Raw genomic sequence first — 24130 nt, 5'->3', positions numbered from 1 at the left:
GCCAGCTTCACACGTCCGTCCACATCAAACCCACCAACAAGCAACAGTACCTCCATTATGACAGCTGCCACCCATTCCACATCAAACGGTCCCTTCCCTACAGCCTAGGTCTTCGTGGCAAACGAATCTGCTCCAGTCCGGAATCCTTGAACCATTACACCAACAACCTGAAAACAGCTTTTGCATCCCGTAACTACCCTCCCGACCTTGTACAGAAGCAAATAACCAGAGCCACTTCCTCATCTCCTCAAACCCGGAACCCTCCACAGAAGAACCCCAAAAGTGCCCCACTTGTGACAGGATACTTTCCGGGACTGGATCAGATTCTGAATGTGGCTCTCCAGCAGGGATACGACTTCCTCAAATCCTGCCCTGAAATGAGATCCATCCTTCATGAAATCCTCCCCACTCCACCAAGAGTGTCTTTCCGCCGTCCACCTAACCTTCGTAACCTCTTAGTTCATCCCTATGAAATCCCCAAACCACCTTCCCTACCCTCTGGCTCCTACCCCTGTAACCGTCCCCGGTGTAAAACCTGTCCCATGCACCCTCCCACCACCACCTATTCCAGTCCTGTAACCCGGAAGGTGTACACGATCAAAGGCAGAGCCACGTGTGAAAGCACCCACGTGATTTACCAACTGACCTGCCTACACTGTGAAGCGTTCTATGTGGGAATGACCAGCAACAAACTGTCCATTCGCATGAATGGACACAGGCAGACAGTGTTTGTTGGTAATGAGGATCACCCTGTGGCTAAACATGCCTTGGTGCACGGCCAGCACATCTTGGCACAGTGTTACACCGTCCGGGTTATCTGGATACTTCCCACTAACACCAACCTGTCAGAACTCCGGAGATGGGAACTTGCCCTTCAGCATATCCTCTCTTCTCGCTATCCGCCAGGCCTCAATCTCCGCTAATTCCTAATTTCAATCTGCCGCCGCTCATACCTCACCTGTCTTTCAACATCATCTTTGCCTCTATACTTCCGTCCCGACTGACATCTCTGCTCAAACTCTTTGCCTTTACAAATGTCTGCTTGTGTCTTGTATGTATGGATTGATATGTGTGTGTGTGCGAGTGTATACCTGTCCTTTTTTCCCCCTAAGGTAAGTCTTTCCGCTCCCGGGATTGGAATGACTCCTTACCCTCTCCCCTAAAACCCATATCCTTTTGTCTTTCCTTCTCCTTCCCTCTTTCCTGACGAGGCAACCGTTGGTTGCGAAAGCTAGATTTTGTGTGTATGTTTGTGTTTGTTTGTGTGTCTATCGACCTGCCAGCGCTTTTGTTTGGTAAGTCTCATCATCTTTCTTTTTAAATATATTTTTCCCACGTGGAATGTTTCCCTCTATTATATTTATATATATATATATATATAAAGAGAGAGAGATGAGCAATACAGCTTCGAGTGTCATTTAATTTTTAAGCAGAATAAAATAATACACTGCAAATCTCCCACAATAAGCTCCTTAGACAAAGAGACGAAAAACGACACACGTTATCGTTTTTATCTAATGTACTATTGTAATTAAAAACAAAAATTATGAAAATTCCTGACTTAACCACAAGGTAATTTTTTTGCATAAGCTGTGTGTAGTATAAGAGTGTATTTGAAGGATTTCACCGTATAGTTTAATACTGAAGCCACTGAAGGTATTACTTACAGTCAGTCATCTGGTAATCTCTTAGCTCCTTCCTTATCCGAATCCGAGAAATACATTTGAGTTCTAGAAGTGTTACCTGCTACGTTGATAACGACCCTATCAACAACAGCATCCACGAAGCCAACCAGGCGCAGCATTTTATCTTCTTCTTTTATGATGAGCCGTTCTATATCCCGCTAACATTCAGCAGTGACATGTGAAAAAGCTACGTGCGTTAGTTCCATTATGTCTGGCAGCTTAACAGTCTTGTTACTTCAGGGGCCTAATCCCGCAGCTTGCCTCCAAATCAGTTCTGTTGAGTTCATATTGCAATGATACAGTAGCAAATGTAACAATGCAGCATTTGTATGACACGCTCAATGTTGTGAAAATGATTGTTTTTCGTGTTTCTACAATACTTATCTACCTTTGTGGTATAAAATGATGGGCACAGTCCAAATAAAGAGGATTTGGTTTCTCATTTTTGCCTTAAATAATTAAATTGTTATGTTTTCTTAATTAAAACAACTTTTACAAACATGAAAACATGCATTATTCATAAAAATGAAGAGTTTTATAATTACGAGATGTAGGTGTTTCAAAATGAAGGAGAAATAAAAATGACAGCAGGGAGATTTGAACCAACGCACATGTTAACACATTTGATTCAGATACCATCGCACTACCGACTGGGCTACACTTTCAATTTGAAACAGTATGCCAACTGCATTATATACAACATACTGAAAACTTCAAAGCCGAACATCTCCGTAAATTTATGAAATACATTAAGAACAGCCTATTCCTTGGCACATTTTAACCGTGTTCCATGTGTGTGTCTCACTCTAGAACAGAAAGCATCCTCAGCCAATCAGAGTGCAATCATGTAGAGGCTGTGACTGTACATGATTTTTGAAATAAAAACTACCTAGCTGAAGCGTGATTAAGAAAAACATTGATCGCTGTTAATACATTTGAATATCTTAATGTTTCATTAAATGTAACTTAGTAATAAGATACCTCTTACATAAGTAGGACCTACTTCCAAGAGTGTACCAACACCGGTGTCCATGTTCCATGGCTTCTGACCAATAATCGCATTTCTGTTAGTTTGCATCAGGTTTATTCTCATGATGAAGGGATTATAGTATAAAATGCGCCACTGACCAAATGGATGCCACAATAGTGAATAGTATTGAGACAGAGTAAGAAGGACGGACATGCAGATGCATAAACAGAGCACCCATAGTCTAGATTTGAAAGGACAAGGGACCAGTGCAAACGGAGGAGGGTGGTTCACTCTGCACCTCCAAGAAGTACCAATGAGGACACACAGGACATTGAGGGACCACGTACAGTGGGCTGCCAGGTAAGACACATGGGAGAACCAAGAGTGTTTTCCATCGAGCAGGAGTCAGAGGAATTTCGTAGTTTCAACGAATGGAGGAGCAACAGGACCAAGATGTAAACATGGTGGGAGAAACCAAGTGTGCCACCAGAAATTCGTGCAAACATTTTTTTCTGTGGAAAAACGAAAGCCATTCTCGATACTCTATGAGTAAAGATGATCGAGACATCACTAAAGACGCTGCTCAATAAGACAGCTCCATGAATAATTGCAATAGATGGCAAAATTGTCAACAAAAAGGGAAGCAGGAGGGATGTAACAATATTATGAGAAGGAAAGTTGCTACTCACCATACAGTGGAGATGCTGGGTTGCAGGTAGGCACAATAAAAAGACTCACAATTTTAGCTTTCAGTCATTAAGGCCTTCGTCAACAATAGACAAGACATATGCATACACTGCAGTGTGGTTTCAGTTGCCCGAGACTGCAGTTGTGTGTGTGTGTGTGTGCGCGTGTGTGTGGGGCGTACATTATTTGCCTGAGCTCCTCATTACATATTTTTTCTGGCCACCAGATAAAAATACGAATTTTTGTTTTGTAGCTGATATTTCTATTTTTCCATGTTGGATACAACTGTATGAAGGCAGCATTTACATTTTTAATGCAGTTTCTCACATCAGCTCCAGCTCCACCATCTTCCATCACTATACTACCCAGATACAGGAATGAGTTGACAGTCTCCACTCGCTGCTCCCCTATTAACAGTGGCACCTCCCATGTTCCCTGAATTTACTCTCATTTCCTTTGTTTTGCCTATATTTATCTTGAGACCTGCAGTCTGCTTCTTCTTTCAGCAAGTTTAAGTTAGCTTGCGTATCAGTCAGCCTTTGCACTAATAAAACTATATCGTCTGCAAAATCCAAACCATGCCTCCATCCTTGCTACCCTCCCTATTTTCCTTTCCCTGTTGCTTCATAACCTGGGTTGTGAGTAACTGAATCTCCTTTCCCTTCTTCCCTTTCTTTCCCCTCTCTCCTCCCTGATGAAGGAACATTTGTTCCGAAAGCAGGAACATAAATTTTCGGTTTTGTTTTGTGTGTATCTATCGGCTGTACTGAGCTGAGGTAAGTACTGGCCAGCCCCTCTATCTCTTTTTTGGTATTTGTTTCACATCTCTATATGAGATTTTCCATTAATCATTTAAATCCAAATATAGATATTTTATGATGTTTAAGATATTCTGTGGTATGCCATACTTCCGCAACACCTGCCAGTGCACTTTATGCTTCATGGAATCGAAGGGCTTTTCAAAATCAATGAATGCCAGGTAGATAGTTGCCTGCTCATCTAGCCATTTCCTTTATCTTGACGTAGCCATACCTTCACTTCTTTGTTCGCCTCCATGTATTCTTTATGCGCTTCACTCTTCAGCACTCATCTTGCAAAGATTTAACTTAAGTTTTAGCTCTTTCCTGCAGCTGATTTCATTCCATGTATATGGTGTATACGCGGACAAGGAAAAAAAATTCCCGGATTTTTCCCAGATTTCCCGGTTACAAATACACTTTCTCCCTGGTGAAAATACACTTTTTCCGTGTTAAGTGACAGTATATTTTCCCTTAAAATTGTAAACTTATCAATCCTTTGAATGGTTATGGATTTATATATGGGCGCAGAATTTCCCGGCACTTTAGAAAATGAAACTCGGTGAGAAAACGTGTTTTGGAAAGATCTTTGATGTGCAACAACATATACGCTGCGTATTTTCATATTACGAAAGTACGAATTCGAATTCCACCTAACACCAAATGTTACTTTCCAAAGCATTTAAATCGAGATTGTGATGTGCTTTTGTAAGGCAGTCAGAGCTCATGTCACGTGGTCTCCCCAGCCAATGACAGCAGATATTCAGAGCATAGGACACATGATATCAGCCAATAACAAGAACACTTAAGTAGCACAAACACACAAATAGGAAAAGTTAATGGTTTAAATTGATAAGCTGCAAGACAAGCTAAGCTTTCACATATCGGTCTTTTTTGGGCGTGTTGCACTTTAAGATGTATCACACAAATGTGCCAGTAAAATTTTTGACGACGACATAAATGTCTGCTCTGGGCTCAAAATTCTTCTAAATGGCTCGTAATCAAAGAGTTGATTTTTAAATGAGACTCAAACGCTCCGTGATTTAAGAAATTCATCATACATCCATCACTCGTGTAAAAGGAGATTTACTTTAAAAGCAACGCTTTTCAAACCACCATTCGCAATATTTTCCCGCAACCTCTTAAAAATAAGTATGTTTCAGCAGTTGCCAGAGTGGCATATAACAGGCACCACCACATTTGCACAGCTACGATGACATAGGAAGCCCATACGTTCGTACGTGTAAAAGAGGATACTCCAAGAGCATCAGAATTTCGTGAACCATACTAAAATGTGCACATTTAAAGTGCATACTTGAAGTGCACATTCGTATGTTCAGATTCCCAATGAAGCATGCCTCGGCCTGATATTAAGCTTTTCAGTGTGGTTTTTCGGGATGTAAGTTTTCTTGAAGCGTCAGAACTGTATTATCTCATGTTTGGTTCTTTATTATGGCATAATGCCATTCGTGCTCGAAGATGAAAATGTGCACTTGAAATGCAGCAAATAGTTTAAACTAGCCAATAGTGTGGAATTAAACACTTCGTTTTGAATACATTGACTGCCTCAGTGGAAAGGATTAATAGAAGCCAAATTTCTTTAGCAAACCGACAAAAACCACTTCATTGTTCTGCAAGGTGATAATGCTTGACTGTGAGAAAGGTGGAAATAAAATTAAACCTGAAACTAATAACATATTTTAGCCCTCCGTAGTTATGTGAATGTATTTTAATTTACTTGATAGCTCCCGGCCACAGAAATCCATTTTGTTTTCATTTCATGTGAGAGCAGTAAACAAAGAGGAAACAGCAAAATCACTAAATGTAAACACGGGTCACGTGGAGACTACCCACTTCCCCACTGTAACTCTGACTGCTCTGTGCATCAGCCCTGGATCTACAATATTTCCGAACCAGGGCAACAGTAGACAGCGGTTTCTCGATCTGATTAAGTCTATTTTGTCACTGTCTGCTACATAAAATGAAATAGTCTTGTCTAATATTTCAGCAATTTTAACACACACCAAATAAACGAGACTGTTTTGGCACAAATGGTCATTTTTATAACACGGCAGAGTATAATTCATGAAGTACCAATATCAAATGCCTATTAGGTCTACCACAACAAGCAAAAGGGTTTATGTTAGGAAATAGTTCCACATTTCATTCATACACTACAGTTTCTCAAGCACGAAATCGAAATGTAGCAGTACAAAATTTTTATATAAATTTGGAAGCGTCATTCTTCCTCGTTCTAACAATCTTGTCATCACCAGTTCTGTAACTATTCCTGCCACTGTCAAAACTTGTTTGGCAGTTAATTTCAATAACCCTCCCAGAATCACTGTTTTAATTATCCCTTTATTATTCTCTGGGTAGACATTGTTACACGTTCGCACAACGTATTTTCTGCACTACCTCCAGTATAGAACTTAAGCAGCTGCTAGCCGAGGACTGTACAACTGGCCCTTACTAGTGTAGTGGTCTGGCCAAAAATTTTCTTTGGCAAGAAGATAATAGATTATCTTTCTTACCTGTTATTCCTGTTAGTCATTTATTTCTACTCTGGTAGTCTGAATCTATGGATTTTGTTAGTAATTATAACAAAGCTGATCATTCGCAAACCCAGTCAACCATATAAACAGCAATTGGCATTCACCCTTTCAGCTTTAGTCCGCTCAGCTTGTATAGCCCCGTCCACTTTTTGTCTTCAGAAAGTTTATTTCTAGATGCAACGAGGACTCCCCTGACAGAGATAACATGTACACTATGCACGCATTCAAAAATCAAGTTATGATTAATGCAGAAATCAACTTAGAATGTGTTCAAAAATATTATAAAACAAACAGGGATGCATTTCAAAGTCATATGAATAATCATTAGACCAACGTGCACTGGATGCTAGGCGCTTTGTGAAATAAGGTTTTTTCCTCAAGAATATGAATTTGCCCCCCCCCCCCCCCCCCCCCCCCGAAACTACCACAGTTGGGGGGCTGGGGGGTGCAGCTAGAAGTGAGAGAAGGTACTACTCACACTTTACTCAACTGCACATGCGCATGGGCTCGCTCACAACTGCTAAAACGAATCTAATGAAACAGTTGTGACGTCATGGTTATTGGAGGCAATTTGTTGTTATGAAGCATTGCATACTCTTCCTAAAGCCTTTGACACTTTTTGCTGTTGGCAGGGGCTTGTATGAGGATTGTGTGTTGTTATTGCTGTTGTATATGGCACATTTCCTTTGCAATTTAAGTTTCATTTACATTTTTATTGCTGCAGCATTGAAAACATTCATGTTTTATTGCTGCAGCATTATTCTGCAGTAGCGGGATACAGTAATATCCTTTGTTGGAGTATTGCTTCTTACCAGTCAAAATTACAAAAATTTTAACTGAAAACTAAAACAATGAAAAATTCCCAGAATTCTAAAAAATTCCTGGGTTTTTCCCCAGTTTTCACCCAGGTGAAAAAATTCCCGGGTTTTTCCCAGATCTCCCGGTTGTCCTGGGTGGTATACATCCTGATGTAGCATCGGAGATCCAATCCTTCCTTTGATGTGCCTTAAATCCTAAGATTTTTTTCTCCAACATCTAAATAACTGTCTTATTTTCTGCCAACCTGTTTCAATTCCCTCTTCCATAAAGTTTTCTTCAGAGAGGACCTGGAATCTGTTTTGAGAGCAAATGTTTCTTTTATCTGCGGTCTTTTAACCTTGGCACATCAATTTTCTTGCTCCTGTGATTGAGCTTGGTTCTATTTGCCACTATCTTAAATCTGAATTCTGCCAAAACTAGGTGGCAGTCACTTCCGATGTCTGCTCCTCTTCTATTTCTGACATCTAACAGAGATGTGTCAAAACTTGGGGATAATGGTTACGTGGTCTATTTGATTTTCAGTAACGTGGTCTGGAGAAACCCACATTATCTTATGGAAGTTATGATGTGGAAACAATGTGCCTCCAATAACTAGGTCACATCCAGCACACATATCTATCAACAGTTCACCATTTACATTTCTGATCCCCATGCCATACACACCCATTATACGTTCAAGCCCTTCATTTTCTGAATCAACCTACGCGTTCAAGTCACCCATTACAATTTTTAAGTCCCTAGACTGTTTTTCTAAGGACTCTGTTAAGCTCTGTGTAAAATGCATCTTTTAATTTTCCTTTGGCTATTTCAGTAGGTGCATAGTATTGAATTACAGTGACACATCACACATTTGTTTTAAAGCGCGCGGTTATTACACATTCTGAGACTGGTTTCCACTCCAGTAAGTTCTTCTAGCTGCTTTTAGATAGTAAGAGCCCAGATTATTATTCTTTCATGATTCTTAAACCAAGTTTCAACTATGATTAAGTTATGCTCTGTGCAAAATTCTACCAGGCGGCTTCCTCTTTCATTCCTTACCCCCAGTCCATATTAACCTACTGCTTTTCTTCTCTTCCTTTTCCTACAATCGAATTCCAGTCCCCCCGTGACTATTAAATTTTTGTCTCCCCTCACTATCTGAATGATTTCTTTTATCGCATCATAGATTTCTTCAATCTCTTCATCATCTGCGGAGCTAGCTGGCATATAAACTTCTACTAATGTGGTAGGTGTGGGCTTCATGTCTATCTTGGCTACAATAATGCATTCACTATGCTGTTCACAGTAGTTTACCCACTTTCCTCTTTTTTTGTTCATTATTATACCTACTCCTGCATTACCACTATTTGATTTTGTACTTATAACCCTGTATTCACACGACCAGAAGTCTTGTACCTCCTGCCAGCAAACTTCACTAATTCCCACTATACCCAACTTCAACCTATCCATTTCCCTTATTAAATTTTCTAACCTACCTGCCTGATTAACGGATCTGACATTCCACGCTCCGATCCGTAGAATGCCAGTTTTGTTTCTCCTGATGACGTTGTCGTCCTGAATAGCCCCCGCTCGAAGATCTGAATGGGGGACTATTTCATCTCTGGAATATTTTACCCAAGAGGACGCCATCATCATTTAACCATATAGCAAAGTTGCATGCCCTTGGGAAAAATCACAGCTGTAGTTTCTCCTTGTTTTCAGCCATTCGCAGTAAAAGCACAGCTAGGCCATTTTGGTTGATGTTACAAGGCCGGATCAGTCAGTCATCCAGACTGTTGCCCCTGGAACTACAGAAAAGGCTGCTGCCCCCTCTTCAGGAACCACACGTTTGTCTGGCCTCTCAATAGATACCCCTCCGTTGTGGTTGCACCTACAGTACAATTAACTGTATCGCTGAGGCATGCAAGCCGCCTCACCAACAGCAAGGTCCATGGTTCACCAATAAAATACTTAAAGTTGCATAAAGAACAGGTACAGAAATCAAGAGACCAAAAATGTAACAAAATCACTGTTGTAGAATCACATACTGCAATTATAACAACAATAATATCATAGTTTTACAGTTGTTTGTGGAAACATAGTAGTAGGTAGTAATTATTGCTGTCTTCAGTCCGAAGACTGGTTTGACGCAGCTCTGCATGCTACTCTACACTACACTATACAAGCCTCTCCATCTCTAAATATCTACTGCATGCTAGATCCTTCTGAATCTGCTGACTGTACTCATCTCGGTCTCCCTCTATGATTTTACCCCACACTTCTCTCCAGTACAAAATTGGTGATCCCTTGACATCTCAGAATGTGTCCTATCAACTGACCCCTTCTTTTAGGCAAGTTGTGCCACAAATTTCTTTTCTCCCCAGTTCTATTCAGTAGCAACTCACTCATTATGTGATCTACCCATCTCACTCATTATGTGATCTACCCATCTCACTCATTATGTGATCTACCCATTACACAGTAATGCACAAAGTAGTCTAGATGGCCTTTACCTAGCTGTTGTCAAATCTGCTGCATTAAGTACAATCTGCTGAAAGAACTGTAGCTAGGCTTTCCCCCTACTACAAAATGAGCTCTGCATTAACTCGTATGTGCACATGTGAGCATGTCTCAAACACAGAGTGCATTATTAACCTCTCTGTTACCAGTTAACTAAGCATATATGTAAATATAACAATGTGGGGTGGTGTGATCCATAAGGTGCCATATACGAGGTCTTACTGAAATGGAAACCAGATATCCATATAAAATTTTCAGAATAATGAGCTGCTATTACTTTTGCTGGACTGGTCAAGCTTATCATGGACAAAATTTTATATTATATAAAATACTTACGTTTCAATGACGGGTCCAACGTCTTTAATCCAGTAGCGGGAACCATCTTTGTGATCCTTCAATGAACCACTAGTGAAGCTCTTTATGTAATGGCTCAGCATCTTTTCTTCATTTTCATTTGCAGCATATTTCTATGACACATTGAAAAAGAAGTAATCCAGATTTAAGGAAAATTAAAGAATGATTACTTTACAGCTTCTAAAGTTGTCTGTCAGACAGGTGTGCGGGCTGCATTGTGTAGAAACTCTGACAATACAAAAATAAAACAATGGAAAGTCAAGGTTGGCATATCAACAATATTATGGAAAGGACAGACTGCTATTTACTGTAAGCGGGAGCTGCAGACAGGCACAACAAAAAGAAATTGCTACCTCTGGCTGCTCTGGCCAGAATCTGACTGGAGATAGCAGTCATTTGTGTGTGTGTGTGTGTGTGTGTGTGTGTGTGTTTTGTACTACACATTAGAGTTTCTTCCTCATTCCCTTCATGTACTGATCACCAGAAAATTGACTGCTTAAATGCCTCTGTGTCAAATTTAAGCCTTATCTCTTCTATAGCCTGTACGGAAGTGATACGTAGTTGAGCTGCAGCAAATTTGTAGCTTTCTCAAAGGGAAACTCTCTATCGTACCCTCCTCAGATTTAGTGAAGATGGCCCAGTGGATAACCTGTCAAAAACTGAACACAGATCAAGCATGAAAACAGGAAGAAGGTGTACTGAACTGTGAAAAATGAGCTAAACAGAGACAGTGAACAGCCAGAAAGTAAAGAGTGTAACACCGAGTGAAGTGGAAGACCAACGGTGTCGTGGTTGAAGCCTTGGACTGCAAAGTGAAGAAACCATGTTCATGTGATAAGAGTAAGTTACTCTCACAAGTAAATGTGATGATTAGTGAGAGCAGGTGAGATACCACATAGACGTTTCACAGAAATGAAAACAACAAATAAACAGATTTGAACTATGTTACAACAAAGAAATTCAAGAGTCAAAACTTTTGAAACTGAATGCAACTTAAAACATTAAAACAGATGTTTAAACAGAGCACAAAGAAACTGTGTGACTGTGAAACTGTTCTGTTAATTTGTTGCAGCTTGTGTGACAAACTATTATGTTCTCATCATTTCCTTCAGAGTGATCACATTCACATTCATATTCATACGAACACCTAAATCGGACAAGAGGGCAGATGCGATGGGGAGTTCACTTGTCAGCTAAAACTGGTTCTCAAAACTCTGCAAGTGGGCTTTTGTAAGACAACTGATGTCTGTTTTCATTTTTTTGCCAGTACAAGTATTTCACCATTTTTGTGACACAATCCTGCTAGTCAAAAAGAAGTGTAACCCTACATTCGCCATTAGTTGTATACATTCAACATTCCTTGTCAGTCGTGTTTGATATGTGCTCCACTCGCCTGAGCAATATTCTAAGACGGAACTTACAAGTATTTTGTAATCAATCTCATTTGTGGACTGACTACATTTCCCAATATGCTACCAATAACCTGACGTTTGCCACCTGTTCATACTTTTATGATTATGTGGTCATTCCATTTCATATCCCCACTAATTTTTACACCCACGTATTTGTACGAGTTGACTGGTTCCAACTGTGACTCATTGATATTGCAGTCATAGGTTAATACATTTTTGTGTTTGTGAATCGCAAAAATTTGCATTCCCGAAAAGTTAAAACAAGTTGCCAAGTTTTGCACCACTCTGAAACCTTATCAAGCTCTGACCAGGTATTTGTGCAGCTTTTTTCAGATAGTACTTCATTGGAGATAACAGTATCATCTGCACAAAGTCTGAGGTTGTACTACAGTCCACCAGATCATTAACATAAATAGAAAGCATCCCCACACATTTCATGGAGCATGCCTTAGCTACTTCTACTTCTGTCAAAGACTCTTCAATCTCCATATCAAAAATCCCCAAGCCAGTCACAAAATTTTATTTCATACTCCATTTAACCACATTTTTGTTAAGCAACTTTGTTGTGGTAGTGATTCAAATGCTATCAGAGAGTAAAATAATACTGCTTCTATCCTGTGTGCATAGATCCATGGTTTTCAGAATGTCATGAGAGAAAATCATGAATTGGGGTTAGCACCACCAATGTTTTTGGAATCCATGCAAGTTGGCATGAAGAAAGTCATTTCCTTCAAGGTGCCTCTGTTGGAGTGCCTAAGTTTTAAGCATACGAACCAATTCAGTTTTCATGTTCCAAAAGAAATTCTGTAAGAACTTCAGATTAGTTTTCAGCTTTAGATTAGAGTTAGCTGAAATCAGTCTCGATTTACAAGGAAATTCTCACACACTGTCACTTTGCAAATCAACCGCCAATGCTGAGCAGCACTGCATTTGGCAACTGGAAGGTAAACTCTCCGACGGCTGTGACGAAAACAGTGGTCGATGATTTTGACTGCTATATCAGCCCCCTCAGTGAAAGCAGAAGGGCGTTCAAAAATATTGCAGGAAAGTGCACTCTATGTCCAGAGTGTGTTGCTCATTCAGGTAGTGGGTCTGCTTCAGATGGTTGCACTCGTGCATGAGGCTGAGGCTTGTTTTGCGGCACGAGTATTGTCAGCACTTCTGGTAACACATAAGCAGCTTTCACTCTTTCAATTAAGACTGTACGAGGCTTACCATTGAATAGTTTATTCAGAGTTCGTGCTCCTGTTTTGATAACTTGATATGGGCCATTGTGGGGGGGAGGGGTGCGCGATTGTGCCAATGGTTTGACACTGTCGCAGTTTGTAACATGACACACGTGCGAATTTGCAAGTCACAGGGCATGTAAATAGGTGTCATTCCAATGCTTGATGATGCTGAATGCATGCAATATTTTCCCCTCAGGTGAGAAATGGAATCTGATTAGTCATGGTCGGACGGTTGTATAGAACTTGAGTCTACGAACTTGCCAGGGAGTTAAAGTGCTTCTCCGTACACAAGCTCCACTGAAGTTAATCCAAGTCCAGTTTTTATGTGGTGTAAAGACCAAGCAAGACCACGGGTAAAGCAGCTATCCACCAAGAGTCATGACGCAGTGCAACCTTTAAAGAACAGCATCAACATTCAATCGCGCCACTGCTCACTGGGTAATAGCTGATTGTCCTATGACAGAGGATGTCACAAAATTTACTAAGCTGTGTAAGTAACTCAGACTTGAATTGCCAGTCGTGGTCTGTGGTGATGTGCAGCAGACAACTTCAGCACAAAACTTAATTTGACACAAAGGCAAAGGCTGGTGATATCTTCTCAACTGGCTTAGTTTCTGGCCAACAAGTGAAACAGTCACTTGCAGTAATAAATACACTGATTATTTCACAGAGGAAGTGGACCTACTACATTATGGTGCACATGCATATAGTGTGTCATTGTACCTGGAAAATCTCTGACAGGCACATGCACATTGCATGATATCTTACTGTTCTGACACTGAAGGCATACACAAGCCCTTTCATATAATCCTTCTGCATACCAGGCAAGATAAGATGTTTAGAAACCAGGCGAGTCAATGATTTGACAGCAGGGTGGCATAGGCTGTGTATACTGCCAAAAGCACATCTACGGAATGCAGGTGGCAGGAAAGGATGAGACATTCCACTAGAAATGTCACAAGATAACTTCACATCTTAACCAAGAATGTCTACCAGTTGTAATAAGGGTGGACAATAGATGTTTCAATAGTTTCTGGAGTTTCTCATCAGACACTTGTGTGCAAGTTCGGCAAAATTAGGAACATTTCTTACACTACTATCTCGAGACAGTCAATGACCACGTTGTCAATACCTGAAATATGATGGATATTGGTACTGAATTGAGCAATGAACTCCAGACAGTTATACTGTTGTATCAACACTTAATTGTTCTGTCTGAAGGTGTAGACACGCAGCTTGTGATCTGAAACTTTGTGGCAGATTAAATCTGTGTGCCGGACCGAGACTCAAACTTGGGACCTTTGCCTTTTGCGGGCAAGTGCTCTACCAACTGAGCTACCCAAGCACTGGGTAATACCTTGCTATACTGGGCCACTGCTTTCACTTCAGACACCACAAAGAACAATTTATGTGTTTCCCAAACTATCACTGTTTATTCTTAATATGTACTCAAGCTTTCCAAGTGTAAAACACTACTACTACTACTACTACTACTACTACTACTATCACAGTAAACTTACTTTTGCATGATTCAAATTGTCAATAACAAGGTCCATCAGTTTTGAGTAATCACCTCGGGTAACTCTAAACTTACATCCTTCATACTCTTGATCATTTAATGTGATACCAGGGCAATCACCTGTATCTGCTGAAGCCAAACGAATCTGCAAAAGAATGAGAAACACAGAGCTACTGATTACTATTGTTTTGTTTAAATGGAAGAAATCAATAATTAGTATTATCAACTTAACTGAAAGATAAGACTTTCATTTCACCACTTGATTTACAGATCTCTTAACAAACTCAGAACTACGCACTTACAAAGACTGAGTCTTCGAGTGCATGTACAGTACTGTAAACTTTGCACTTATCTCTTCTGTGTGTTTTCAGTAAGAAGGCGTGAGCATAAACAAGTCAATATGTGTATCATATGTGTCACAAAATCTTAGAGCTTGTTTCACAGTTCTGATTGTTTCACCATTTTTACAATATTAGCTTTTCAGAACTCTTTTACTCTTCCATACTCATTTAACTTCCAGCAATTAGTGTTTACTTGCAATAACTCATTTTACTATTATTCTACACAACTTCATTGTTGCACAATTTCCACATTCACTACCGCTAAACAGTGATCTACCTTTCTTCATTGCCAAACATTGTTCCTACCTATCATCTTCTTAGGATAACTTATTTTACTTCAATAGACTTTGGTCTCACCTATACTTAACAGAGCCAGATTCCCTATTTTACTTACCATTTTCCTATCTATATTATTTCCCCATCCTTTAAGATAGGTGTTGAACAAAATGAAAACATTATAAGCCATAATGAGAGCGAATATTTTGTGAACAGTCATATAAAAAGCAGTAGCAACAGCAGATTTTAAAAACTTGCTTATTCTGAGATCAGGTAAACAGCAAAATTGTTAAACAGCTTATACAAATTAAAAAGCTTGTTAAAGGAAAGGAAATTATTGTGGTTTGGGTTACATAGAAATAGTTTCACTGATTCTACATTGAAGGCAAAAAACATTGACATATTACAAACTGCAGCAGACCATGTAAACATAGAAATGTACCATGTGCACAGAGATTGGCAAACAATTTTCTACTATGTGCACATGTCAGTCAGTCGAATGTGCTGTATTAAAATTGACACTACATAGTGCATAGTGACACACAGGAACTGAATGTACACTGTTGTTGTGGTCCTTTTAACTTAACCCTCAAGTGGGTGCACCTACACTATGTGATCAAAAGTATCTGGATTAGCCCCCTTGACTCTGTACTCACAAGAACATTGTTAAGAGTAAAGTTAATCACATGTGATGCCTGTGCAATTTCTCACTGCATGTCTCAACTGTTGTGTGCCTACAATCATGTGGTGTTCAAACTCATTCATTTTCTATTGTTGACTTATTCCAAGAGAAACCACATCTACAACAATAGTTCTACTGCATTTATAATCTCCCATGCATGTAACTTGACATCACATTCAAGAGGGTGCGTCAAGGCTTTGTCAAAGTGTACAATGATACCACTTTGAAGATAATTTATATGAATAACTTATTTAGTGGACATTCTGAGTCCTGCTTTTGTTTGGTAGGTTATCTGCTGTTTAACTGCATTTTTTCACACACAATGTGCTGTGAGAATGAGAAAAATCTTCACAGTGAATCTATCACTCTGTAGCAAAGTGTGTGTTTCTTTCGAACTTTCTGGCAGATTGAAACTGTGTGTCTCGACCAAGACTCAAAGCTAAAACATTGCATTTTGCAGGCAATGCTCTTACTGAATGAGCTTTTGAGGGATGACTCATGATTCATTTTCACAACTTTATTTCTACCTTTCCAAACTTCACAGAAGTTGTCCTCCTGCCTCCATAGCTATGAAGTCAGCACATCTGTCTGCCATGCAAAGGACCCAGGTTTAATTCCTAGTACTGGTAGGGGATTTTTGTTTAGTGGGAAGATTGGAACAGGGTATATGTAGCCTTGTGATACCACTTCAGTAAGAAGCAGCAGCTCCACTGTGTGGGAAGCTAAAACACCTGGAAGAGCAGTGTGCTGACCCAGCACTGCATCTGAATGACACTGCCGGCCGAGGGCTACAAGGTGGCTTGCAGGCACTGAGTATCAGGGCTGGCACACAGAGATAGAAAGCAAAAGTTTTCCTCACAAAGGTATGCAGGAGGATTTCTGAGAAATTTGGAAGATAGGACAGAAGTACTGGCAGAAGTGAAGCTGTGAGTGTATTTTATAAGTCATATATGAATAGCGCAATCGGTAAGAGCATTACCCACAAAAGGCAAGATTCTGAGTTCAAGACCCAGTACAGTAAACAATTTCAATCTGCCAGAAAGTTTCAAGAGAAAAACTCTCTCATCATACTAATTCAGTCTTGAGAGCAAATCCAAAGTCATGAAATTACATTTAGGAACATCACTCTATTGGTGAGCAACTGCTATTCTACTAACGTGACATATACAATGGTTAACATTTTTTGGGGTCATTTGATTGCACTCAAATTAGTGGAAAGGAATGAGATGAAGGAGGTTCTCTTCTTCCAGTACTATGATGAAAAACATTTGAACTTCGTGTCAAATAGCACACTTTGTACTAACATGTAGAGACAATTTTTAGGAATGGACTGAAAGCTTTTTGTAAGCAGCAAATACTGCTGAACACATTGTAGCCACTGGACATTTGATCACATCTACATTGTGCCAATGTTCAATATTAAAGTAAATCATACAACATATCATTTCCCATTTCTTTGAATCTCTGGACACACAGTAATTTAGAGGATAAAAAAATTACTCCCCATAAAACAAAAAACTATTTTTACTTGAGCCAGTGAACATAGGATTTTAAAAAATCATGGTATTTTTCATAAGCTTCAAAACTGTTCTGCATTTATCTCTTTCTCCATCCCAATTTTTAGGTCATGAGGAATCAATGAAAAATTAGGAGAAATATGCACATGTCCACCAACATAGGCTCTGCTTATTAACAGCACAGCCCCCTTGGCACTTGGCTGTACTACACTGGCATGCCTTTCAATTACACCAATATTCACAGTGTGTGAGGAAATCAAATTTAAAATTCAATTACCATATAAAAGTAGGAAATTATCATAAAATAAAATAGAATGTTGCTGAGTAAAACAATCTACATATAATTATAACAGAGGGAAAAATATATCTAAAAAGAAAGATGATGAGACTTACCAAACAAAAGCGCTGGCAGGTCGATAGACACACAAACAAACACAAACATACACACAAAATTCAAGCTTTCGCAACAAACAGTTGCTTCGTCAGGAAAGAGGGAAGGAGAGGGAAATACGAAAGGATGTGGGTTTTAAGGGAGAGGGTGAGGAGTCATTCCAATCCCGGGAGCGGAAAGACTTACCTTAGGGGGAAAAAAGGACAGGTATACACTCGCACACACACAGATATCCATCCGCACATACACAGACACAAGCAGACATTTTCATCCTTTCGTCTTTCCCTCTCCTTCCCTCTTTCCTGACGAAGCAACTGTTTGTTGCGAAAGCTTGAATTTTGTGTGTATGTTTGTGTTTGTTTGTGTGTCTATCGACCTGCCAGCGCTTTTGTTTCGTAAGTCTCATCATCTTTCTTTTTAGATATAATCTACATATAATTGTTGTTATGGCATTTACTGTTGAACAATATCTGGCAGCGTTCTCATACTTCTCCACAAATGTGAAAATTTTAAATATATTAACAACAAATTAATGTTCGAGCTATACTGACATTAACAGAAACTGATGTGATCCATTATGCTGAAGAAGTATGAAGACAAGTAGAATCAAGTTCTACCTTTCATACTGCATAACTTCTTCTACTTATGGTTTTTGAGCCCAAACTTTTAAATACATCTGTGTTTCTGCATACATGTCAATAGCCATGAATTTCTGTTACATTACCTCAAAAACTGTTACCCCATCTTCTGAATACTTGAAAGTCCTGGTATTATAGGCATCCATTTCATTCTTTTTAAGAAAACCGTTTACCATTTCAGCATCTTTTAATGTGCAATTTGAAGAAAAATATGTTGTGATTCCCTGAAAATCATAAGGTAAAAGAATTAATTCTCTTTCAGAAAACTTCACACATGAAAAAATGAAAGTGTTAAAATGTAATAGATGTTGATAAAATATATCACTGTCAAAAACGAGAGGCAAATGTTGATCCCTACATCAGTATTGGCAGATATTCATAACACGTAACATAATTACTTTCAAATGAAAAATGAAGTTACACTTTCATATGACAGACTGACACTGTGTATCTCCCGAGTCTTCTAATGGAAAGTTCCGGGTTTGGACAATTTGTAGTATGTACTTGTAAGGTGTGAAACATTCTTTTCCACTTAATACAAGTTAAACTATGGAATCGCCACTGAATGAAATATACATCAAGATTACAGTTCCAAGAAAGACCAAAAAAAATTTTAACATAAATTAGCTGGGAACTCATTGAGAGAGAGAGAAAGGGGGGGGGGGGGAGAGAGAGAGAGAGAGAGAGAGAGAGAGAGAGAGAGAGAGAGAGAGAGAGAGAATTTAATACTGATCTGTCACAATTAGTAAATATATCTCCTTTAGTAGGAGCATCAAGAGACAACAAGAAATCACAGAATATTGAAATTCACTAACTGTGACTAACTCAGGCAAAACAAAACACTAAATGCAAACTTCAGCACTGAGGCAACAGCAAAAAAAGCATTTCCAACACCTGCAAGTGAATATCAGATATGGACTACACATAAAAAAGTGGCACAAATGAGTTTAATAATTAATAACACACCTGCAAGCTAAGAAAAAATCTGATGTCCCTAGCATTAGTCCTGTCAGCAATGAAAGGTAAATAGGTATGAATTAAGGTTAGGATTTAACATCTTGTCGACAGCACCATCATTAAGGGTGGAAAAGTAGTGCAGATGGACAAGAGTGTGGGAACCAAATTTGCCAAGGCTTTTTTGAAGAAAACATCTGCTCTTTACCTGAAGCAATTTAGCGAAGACTCTAAATAGTTAAATCAGGATGGTCGGGTTGGAGTTTGAGCCCTGCTACTCCCAAATAAAAATTCAGTGTCTTTATCACTAAAAGTTTCAAGGAAAATATAGGATTATAAAGGGGTTGTGCCAGGCTCACATTATGTTTTTATACCACCACTGACAGATCCCAAAAACTTCATTCAATAACTCTGCCACTCACTGCTTATTTCCTACACTTTCAGATTACTTACCCAAATAATCATCATGCACTTGAAATAAAACTGCAGACACATCAGGCTGGTGGCAATCAGAAACTCATTACGCCAGGTTTCTTAAACACTTTTCACATACCACCCTTTCTTTAAGTTAGTGGTTATAGTACAAGTAATTTAAATCATTCTTACAAACACAAATTCTTTGATGTACTGCAGAGTGATTCCTCCCCCCTCCAACAAATATAAATAACTACTCTATCGTACAGAGTCTAAGCAAAAAAATTAGATATAAGCCTGCAATTTTTAATGTCTGTATTTCCTCTTACTAGCATAAAAGCATCATAATTGGATAATTCATGTGGAAATTCTGTAGCAACCAATTTATTTTAGACACTGTCAAATTGTAAATTTCATCAACTACCACGCTGTGATAAGACATTATTTTAGTCTATGTGTCACACCAGTCAAGTTCCTTTTCTACAGCTAGGTTTCAAAAACTTTGCCATCTTTATAAGAAAATTTAGATTCCACGCATCAATTGCAACCTTCACATGACATTAACACAAGACTATACCAAAATGGTGACAAATACAAGATCTGCTGCTCTGACAGTAAAACTAGCTAACTTGGACAAATGGGAAATATGGTACAAGGAACTCACAGATTTAGAAAGAAGTAGCATAGGAAGTAAATTCACCTTTGTGGCTCACCCCATACAAGACAGTCCCATTTATGACATCTGAGCTCTAAATGAAAACGTGATTACAGTTTGAATAACGCACGTTATTCTTACGCAGAACAAATGTAACACTATCAATGACAAATCTGTACTAAACAAAAGAACATACACAAAAAGCATGCAAAGCAACATCATCAAAGCTCAACTTCCTAGTTGAAGCAATGACTCTGAATGATAATTTCTAACACCCTCAATAGAAGCGATGACTCTCAGTACTTCACCCAACAAGCCCAAATTTTCTGGTTAGCTGGTGTCTTGTTCTTGGCAGGGGCTTCATCATTATGCCTGCGAGCATTCCATTTGTTGAAATTTGCCCTACTGCGATTTCTCCTGAATGTTTTTTTTCCCCTGATGAAATGATGCCTGACATGGTGTGTTTAGTGCAATCTTTGTATCTGTCTTGTAACAGATCAAGTGCATCTTCGCTGTCACAAAACAATGTAATGGGACCCTGTTTTGGGAATGGGGATATTTCTCTTTGCAGCCAAAATGCTTCCTGATCAGTGTTATTTAATGCCATGTACTCTGCTTTGGTCATCTAGAGATTGGTTGTTTACTGCTGTTCCATTAAATCCTGCACCTTGTGACAAACAAGAAAGCAGTGGGCAATTTTCTGTCTCCACTGTCCTCTGCACAGTTAGCATCAATGTATCATGCATGGTCCTCATCTTTAGAAAATTGTAATTTGAAATCTTTAGTTCCCTTCAGATTCTTTGTACAGCGCCTGTGTTATTAAACTGACTCACCATTCCAATTCCATGCACTAGATCTGGTCTAGTACAATGTTGTGCATTGCAGTTTGAATAACGCACGTTATTCTTACGCAGAACAAATGTAACACTATCAATGACAAATCTGTACTAAACAAAAGAACATACACAAAAAGCATGCAAAGCAACATCATCAAAGCTCAACTTCCTAGTTGAAGCAATGACTCTGAATGATAATTTCTAACACCCTCAATAGAAGCGATGACTCTCAGTACTTCACCCAACAAGCCCAAATACCTATGGCTTCTCTGTATGGGACAATCAACATGCAGCTCTTTCCCCTCTTTGGGCTCATTTCATTTCATGAGTTAATACTTGGTTGTTTATCTAAAAGTATAGGTGCCAGATGGCAAAAATTTTGTAAAATCTGATATATATAATGGGTCTGGTCCATCCATAAAAATCCATGCTTATGATCTCTTGTTGCTCTACCTATGGCTTCTCTGTATGGGACAATCAACATGCAGCTCTTTCCCCTCTTTGGGCTCATTTCATTTCATGAGTTAATACTTGGTTGTTTATCTAAAAGTATAGGTGCCAGATGGCAAAAATTTTGTAAAATCTGATATATATAATGGGTCTGGTCCATCCATAAAAATCCATGCTTATGATCTCTTGTTGCTCGGATTCCTAGACGATTGGGTATGTCTCCAATGTCCTTTAGTTTACGCTGCTCCTTGAGTATCTTTAAATGCAATTCTTTTGTTGCACATTGTTACAAAAATTCAACATGTCATCTACATAAACTGCTACAATGAATATCACTTCCATAATTTTCATGGTAAATACGTGGTCAGCTGTGGTTTTGCTGAAATTTTAATTTAACACAGCTTTATCCAATTTGATGTTTTGATAGCTGTTTCCCTGTTTAGCACGGAGAATCCACTGTTCTTTCACAATGGACATTGAATCTTTTTCTAATAATAAAAACTCCATTACAGCAATTTTAAAAGTACAAGCAATATTGACAAAGATAGACTTCATAAAGTCTTTTAATGCCTTTGACTGTTTTTGTTATGTACTCAACCATGGGGATTTTAACATAAATCTTCTTCCAAGTTGCCTTGCAAAAAACCTGGCACTATATCACAATGTTCTACGTCCAACTCATACTTAGCAGATAGACTAAATAAATATCTGAATAGATTGTATCTTATCACTGGTGCGTATGTTCTTCATACTCTACATTTCTTACTTCTGCACATATCTTAACTACCAGACAACCTTTATGGTAATTTATTTGCTATTGTAAGTCTCTCTTTATCTTCAAGACCCACTTGACATCAACAGCCTTTTTGCCTGGAGGCAGGATTGCTGACTCCAAAGTTTGATTTTCTGCGAGTGACCAGTTATTCTTGAATTGGTTGAAACTATTTCTGCAAGTCCTTAGAGTGCAATGATTCTTGCGAAGTACGAGGGCAGTTCAATAAGTAATGCAACACATTTTTTCTGAAATAGGGGTTGTTTTATTCAGCATTGAAATACACCAGGTTATTCCCCAATCTTTTAGCTACACAATACTATTTTTCAACGTAATCTCTATTCAATGCTACGGCCTTACGCCACCTTGAAATGAGGGCCTGTATGCCTGCACGGTACCATTCCACTGGTCGATGTCGGAGCCAACGTCGTACAGCATCAATAACTTCTTCATCATCCGCGTAGTGCCTCCCACGGATTGCGTCCTTCATTGGGCCAAACATATGGAAATCCGACGGTGCGAGATCGGGGCTGTAGGGTGCATGAGGAAGAACAGTCCACTGAAGTTTTGTGAGCTCCTCTCGGGTGCGAAGACTTGTGTGAGGTCTTGCGTTTCATGAAGAAGGAGAAGTTCGTTCAGATTTTTGTGCCTACGAACACGCTGAAGTTTTTTCTTCAATTTCTGAAGAGTAGCACAATACACTTCAGAGTTGATCGTTTGACCATGGGGAAGGACATCGAACAGAATAACCCCTTCAGCGTCCCAGAAGACTGTAACCATGACTTTACCGGCTGAGGGTATGGCTTTAAACTTTTTCTTGGTAGGGGAGTGGGTGTGGCGCCACTCCATTGATTGCCGTTTTGTTTCAGGTTCGAAGTGATGAACCCATGTTTCATTGCCTGTAACAATCTTTGACAAGAAATTGTCACCCTCAGCCACATGACGAGCAAGCAATTCCGCACAGATGGTTCTCCTTTGCTCTTTACGGTGTTCGGTTAGACAACAAGGGACCCCGCGGGAACAAACCTTTGAATATCCCAACTGGTGAACAATTGTGACAGCACTACCAACAGAGATGTCAAGTTGAGCACTGAGTTGTTTGATGGTGATCCGTCTATCATCTCGAATGAGTGTGTTCGCACGCTCCGCCATTGCAGGAGTCACAGCTGTGAACGGCCGGCCCGCATGCGGGAGATCAGACAGTCTTGCTTGACCTTGCGGCGATGATGACACGACTCACCGTGCTTTTGTCCACTGCCAGATCACCGTAGACATTCTGCAAGCGACTATGAATATCTGAGATGCCCTGGTTTTCCACCAAAAGAAACTCGATCACTGCCCGTTGTTTGCAACGCACATCCATTACAGAAGCCATTTTAACAGCTCCGTACAGCGCTGCCACCTGTCGGAAGTCAATGAAACTATACGAGACAAAGTGGGAATGTTTGAAAATATTCCACAAGAAATTTCCGGTTTTTTCAACCAAAATTGGCCGAGAAAAAAAATGTGTTTCATTACTTATTGAACTGCCCTCGTAGATGGTTGTTTCTTGTCAATCTTTAGTATGATAGGACAAATAATCAGCGAGTCTGAAAGGTCGTCTGAACACTTGTTGAGATGATTCAAAATCTTCTTTTATTCTGACTGAACCTGATTATTTTGAAACAGTCATCCCACC

At 39.4% G+C, this 24130-nt stretch overlaps 1 protein-coding gene across 3 annotated transcripts in view; it reads right to left on the bottom strand.

Moving 5' to 3' along the window:
* The window catches only part of LOC126175027 (dipeptidyl peptidase 3), a 134010-nt gene that overhangs the window by 76562 nt on the left and 33318 nt on the right, over window positions 1–24130 (bottom strand). For all 3 annotated transcript variants that reach the window (XM_049921545.1, XM_049921537.1, XM_049921531.1), the window contains exons 5-7: window positions 18458–18595; window positions 14528–14671; window positions 10349–10479 (exon numbers count right to left, since the gene is read on the bottom strand). In XM_049921545.1, coding sequence (XP_049777502.1) covers window positions 10349–10479; window positions 14528–14671; window positions 18458–18595 — 413 coding nt within the window. The remainder of the gene's footprint in view (window positions 1–10348; window positions 10480–14527; window positions 14672–18457; window positions 18596–24130) is intronic.

Source organism: Schistocerca cancellata, chromosome 1 (genome assembly GCF_023864275.1).
Source record: "Schistocerca cancellata isolate TAMUIC-IGC-003103 chromosome 1, iqSchCanc2.1, whole genome shotgun sequence".
NCBI classification, from domain to species: Eukaryota; Metazoa; Arthropoda; class Insecta; order Orthoptera; family Acrididae; genus Schistocerca; species Schistocerca cancellata.
Note: the sequence above shows the minus strand (reverse complement) of the source record. Positions and strands in the feature narration are given on the sequence as shown.